This window comes from Antrostomus carolinensis, unplaced genomic scaffold (genome assembly GCF_000700745.2).
Source record: "Antrostomus carolinensis isolate BGI_N321 unplaced genomic scaffold, ASM70074v2 scaffold7258, whole genome shotgun sequence".
Lineage (NCBI taxonomy): Eukaryota > Metazoa > Chordata > Aves > Caprimulgiformes > Caprimulgidae > Antrostomus > Antrostomus carolinensis.
The window spans coordinates 81,290-86,669 of record NW_010334926.1 but is presented as its reverse complement, the minus strand read 5'-3'; the positions used below and the strand labels follow the sequence as shown (position 1 = coordinate 86,669).

Sequence of the window (5,380 nt, the reverse complement as noted above, 5' to 3'; positions counted from 1 at the left end):
CCTCTCCCAGTGCTAAAGACTGGCCGGTGTTACTGTCCCCCAATGATCACGGGGTCCCTGGTCCAGCCCCTGCAGCAGATGTGGGCAGCAGAGGAGGTCGGGGTGTCCACATCCCTGAAAAGCCTTGGCAACAAAACCCCTTTTTTCTTTTGCAAGATCATTTCACCTGATATTTGCTAGGTAGTTGACTACATAATAATTCAGGAGTGTGTTAGATGCCTAATAGCCTTCTCGCTCCTCTCTTCTCCTCTCATTTTCTTCACAAATCATTTAAGAATCGTTTTGTTAATGGTTTCCGGAAAAGCAAGTACCGCCATTAGCACTCATTCATATTTATGTCATTTTATTTGGGTAATTAAACACAAAGCTCGTCATTTAAAGGTGCACTATCCCTCTCTCTTATCGCTAACGAAGTCAAAGTCAGAATGACAATGAGCTGGGTGCAGTGATGCACCGGGGCGAGCGGGCGCAGACCCCGCAGCCACCCGGGCACCTGCAACACCTCCCAAAGCCTCCTCAAAGCTGATTTCCCCCGTCCCCACCAACACCAGCCCACAGGCAGCACTGGCGCTGATGAGCCTCCTCACCCTTGATTTATACATTTAATTCTTGGTGTCCAAAGTCCAATAAATTGTTTCCCTCTTCCCTGGGACCCCCACGAGCTCCTTCCCCAGGCTGACAAAGGTGTTGCTACACCCAGGGCTGGGAGCCCGCGCTGCCGGGGGGAAGCCCCACGTTGAGCCCATTCCAGCCCCCAGTGTCGGTCCTGCCTGACACACTTCAGTAAGAAACACAGATTTCTTTATTTTTTTACATTCTGCACGTGATTGTCTGAAATCAGTGATGTCACTGCAGCCTCAAGATTTTGCTTGTTTCATTGTTTTCTATTATTATTATTATTTTAAACTCGCTAGGTTTTGCTCTTTGCTTCTGCCCCGAGACATGAGGGAAACGCTCCCTGCATACCAAGTAGGGCACTTTGGAAGATTTCAGGGAAGGGAAAAAAAAACCCCAAACCCCCAGAAGCTGCCTTACGGTTGCAGACCTGCGTAAAGCCAGATTTACCCAAGAATCCCAAAGCTTTTAGTTTAGGAGAATATTTAATACTCTTATTAATCATTTTTAATCCGTTTGCTTTTAATTAAGAAACAGCATGATGCTTCCCTATCAACATATGCCAGGGAGCAGATTAATTGTGGCTTAAGATAACTCCCCTTGATTGGTGTAATGTATTAGCTAACGAGATGCCCACTTTTAAAGACGCTCAGACACTACCTTGGAAAGCCTGCTGTCCTCCAGAGAACACTCCCCCCTTTCTCTGGAGCCCCTGAGTGTTTGTGACTTTAAAAATAGAATAGAAAAAAATAATAAAATAAAATAGAATAAAATAAAATAGAATAAAATAAAATCAAGAACTCGGATTGGAGGACTGTGACAAAAACAAGCTAAGAGCAGTTCCAGAGATTGCTCTTCAGAGATTGTCACCTTCTGAGTTGGAGCACAATTAAAAAAATAAATCCTCAACACAGCTACCGGCCCTGGAGTCAGATCCTCAGCTGATCCCTGTCCCTGCCTTTGACAGCAACGCTGCCCCGTGTGACCCAGGGACACGGGACACTGGCAGAACAGCAGTGGTGACAGACTGCCAGGCACGTGTGACCTGTCCCCTCCAGCTCTAAGTGCACGGCCCAGGACAGGGCAGGACAGCGAGGGCAGCCCCGGGAAATGGGGACAGTCCGGCCATGGTCTGTGGCTGCACAGATCCAACATCTGGACACAAGCAATGAAGCCCCACACCATGCCCAGTGTCGGTGGGATGCAGGAGGATGGATGATATTATTCAGTAAGAAATAATAACTGAAAATAAAATAAAAGTCCTGCTTTCACATGACAGGATCCCAAGGGGACGCAGGGACCGGTCTGCACAGCCAGGACAGCTCCTCCGTAACCCCGAGAAGCTCCACAGTGTGATCTGAGGCACGTTGTGCACAGGAACAAGGAGCTGGAGATACTCAGGAATACTCAGGTGTACAGAGCACGGGTTGTGACTCCTGGGATTTCTGGTGCTGGTTCTGCCAGCCAGCAGCACCTTTGCTCAGCCTCGTCCCACCCACTGCCCGGCCCGGCTCTGCCGAGCGAGCTGTTTGTAGGACGCTCAGGTTTTCCTGTCAGTGGTGCTACATGCTTGGGGGAAAAAACCTATTTTGCTTTTCTGGCCTCCTATAAAAAGCGTCCCCATAAAACAACTCATGACCTGGAACATTACCCAGAACTTCTCCTTCATCACCTAAAATGTTTGTGGACGTTACAATTAAAAACCAGAGGTCAAACTCCACCTGGGAGAACTTTGCTGAACTTAAGCCCAGAAAGACTCTGGCCGTGGTGAAAATGGCTTTTTCATTTACCTTCACTGTCCCTTCAACTTCCACAAACCAGCGTCTCAGCATAGCCTGGATCTGCCCATCAGTCAGCTCAGGGTTGGCATCATGGATCTTCTTTTTGACCACATCTTCTAGAAGAAGACGTCTTAATCTCCAGTAGAAGAAGGTACGGGAAGTTTTCCAGTCTAGAATGTCCTGCCCAAGACATAAGTGGAGAAGGAGAAATGAGTGATGGACATTTATGAGGAGAAACAAATACACCTTATTCCCAATGGCAAAAAAAGGTTTGCAGTCATTGTACACTGAGATAGACCGCTTGCACGAGAGAAATACAGACTCCCATGTCTGAGCTCTGAAAACTTCCACCCTGTCAATACCATCAGTCACCAGAAGCCTCCTGGGTCTGCCAGAACTCTGCTTCCCTCTGCAAAAAGAGACACAGCTCCCCAGATGAGCAGCACAGCCCAAGACACTCACATCCAAGGGGAGAGGGAACCAGGAAGATCTCATCAGCCAATTCCCCACCCTCCCCTTCAGCCAGGGCAGACTGCAACGTGCTCTGTGGGGTTCTGATGTGGTCACAAATGAGCTACAGGGGAAACCCAGAAAATGTGGGGTCTCAAATGGACACAGTGAAGGTGCTAGAGAACACCATGTGTGTGTGGGACCAGAAAACAGTGGGCAAGTGGAGAGGGTTTGTTCCTGTGGCAAGAGTCATTGGGGCAGAGGTTTATTTACAGGCCCACAGGCCGTCTCCAGCAGCCGCCTGCCCCCCGCCTGCCCCACGGGATGCTGCCATTTCCCATGTGTCAAACCCTCCAACCATGTCATGTCCCCACAGAAAGCTCCTCGATACTCACGGTTATGGCACCTTTCTCCTGCATCCGGCCGGGGGTGTCGTGCAAGTCAGCAAACTGCATGGCTACCTGGTGGTAAATGGGACTCAGGAATTCCTCCCGCTCCTTCAGCTTGCTCTCCAGCTCTTTGCGGTCAGCAGGGCTCAGCTCGGGGGTACCTGCAACCAGGCAGGGGCACACGTCAGAGACCCTGGCCAGGGTAGAGGCGAGGGGGGCACAAGGGGCTGCTGCACGGAGGAAAGGAGAGGAGCTCTGGAGAGTCCAGAGGGAGAACAGAGGTTTCTTCTGTTCCTGGGTACAGGTGAAACCCAGACTGCATCTGGCCAGGACAAACACCAGACCATCAGCTCCCAGCAAAGCCTAGCAGAGTCCTGAGTCAAATCTCAGTGTTCCCACCCAGATTTCCCACCACTGATATTCAGGGAAGAGCTTTGAAGGAGTTTTCACCACGGAAGCTCTATTCCATTTAAATGCCAATGAGCTGAGCCATCAATTAAGTGACACTTACTGGACTTACTCCTAAAAAAGAGTAATGTCCCAACACGCAGCTCATTTAGTGAGAACCACGGACAAGGTAAAACCACCTCCACCATTTCCAGTTCTCCTGCAGGCTGGGCCCTGCCAGCGGCTTTCCAGCCACTGCCTCAGTAAGGACAGACGCCAAAATCACTCCCACTGGGTTTACCAGTGACGGGCACACACGAGTCTCAGCCATGGACTGCCATGATGGGCAAGAATAAAACTGTGTCAAGGAGATAATGTCCTCTGGAGTTCAGAATCTTTAATGTATTTTAAAGCATCCAGCTCAGATAAAATTAACTTTGATTAAAACAAAAACACGCATTAAACAGTTTCTGATTCATTTTGGAATTGCCTGACCCAGACAAAGCCAGGGAAGGGGAAACACATCGCGCTGTGGAGACATGTCACAGCTCCTGCCTGGAATGAGGAGCTCCTTCCCACAGCTGCCCCTTCACCAAACCAAGGATGTAAGTCCCCTCTTCTCCCTCTAACAGGCCACAGGGAGCACAACCACCACTGCAAGTCTCTGCTGAGCCTGCAGCGATTTACACCAGGTCAAAGCTGGCCCAGAAGTAGGTGGATGCTTCTCCTACACTGTCTCACCAACACCCGTGCCAGAGGTCCACACACACACACACACACACACCACGGGCCTCCTTTCAAATGTAGTAAGAAGGTTTTAATAGAGAGAAGCTCCTCTCAGAACCTTCAGAATAAAACATTATCTGTATTTATCCATGTGAAATCCACAGGCTCCTGCAGCTCCTGTTCCAGACGGCAACGCGTGCATTAACGCCCGTACCGCTCGCGTGGTCTGGCCTCTGCCACACTCACCGTGTACAGTCAAACCAGCCAGGCCCAGTAATGATTTAGGTGAGATTAACAAATATGTCAATGTCTATTTTCTGCTTAATTTAAAAGCAGCGTCTATAAAGATTTTTGACTTCTGAACCCTGTTCTCCTGGAAGAAAGAAGGTAACAATGAGGAGGGGGGATAAAGAGTGATTATCCCATCATCGATCGTTTGTCAGGAGCATTTCTTATTCACTGGACTATTGTAAAAAGCTAAGCTCTCGATCAATCCTGTAAGCCCCCTGTACAATTAAATATCTTGGAATGGTTTTCTTTCTTTCCTCGTCAGATCTTGAGGCCTCGGGGTTTTTCAGAAAGCTGGGGCTTTATTTATTTATTTCTCAGAAAAAGAAGTCTCCTTCCACAAATCTTACACTGGCAAGGAGAAGGGAGTTAAAATATGGGATTCCTTTGCTCTAAAGGTACTTGACAGTTAATGAAACTGTTCAAGTTTAAATCATAGGAACATTATAGACCTGTGGGTATGGATCGGCTGCTAATCAATAGGGAGAGAAAAGCAGCAGCACTCTGAAGCGGCCGCACCACAATGCGAGCGCGGAGGGAGCGCGGCGGCTTGGGCAAGTGGTGGGGCAGGCAGGTAAGACACGACGACAATCTAAAGGAAGAAAGGACACGTGTGACCTTCCCCACTTGGCAGGCAGCACAGACACTTCCTAAGGCAGCACTCTGAGTGCTGTAAAATGTCACATTTATCTTGGGCTGCGGTTTGCTCTGCAGTCTCCAGGTTCTCTTGTGTCTATAAATAGC

General features: G+C 49.0%; 1 protein-coding gene across 1 annotated transcript in view; it reads right to left on the bottom strand.

Moving 5' to 3' along the window:
- Positions 1 to 5,380, bottom strand: part of LOC104529902 (acetyl-CoA carboxylase) — a gene marked incomplete at its 5' end in the record, with an annotated part of 86,438 nt that overhangs the window by 1,933 nt on the left and 79,125 nt on the right. Inside the window, 2 exons of the mRNA XM_010174340.1 lie at positions 2,406 to 2,576; positions 3,242 to 3,396. Of these exons, the coding sequence (XP_010172642.1) occupies positions 2,406 to 2,576; positions 3,242 to 3,396 (326 nt within the window). The remainder of the gene's footprint in view (positions 1 to 2,405; positions 2,577 to 3,241; positions 3,397 to 5,380) is intronic.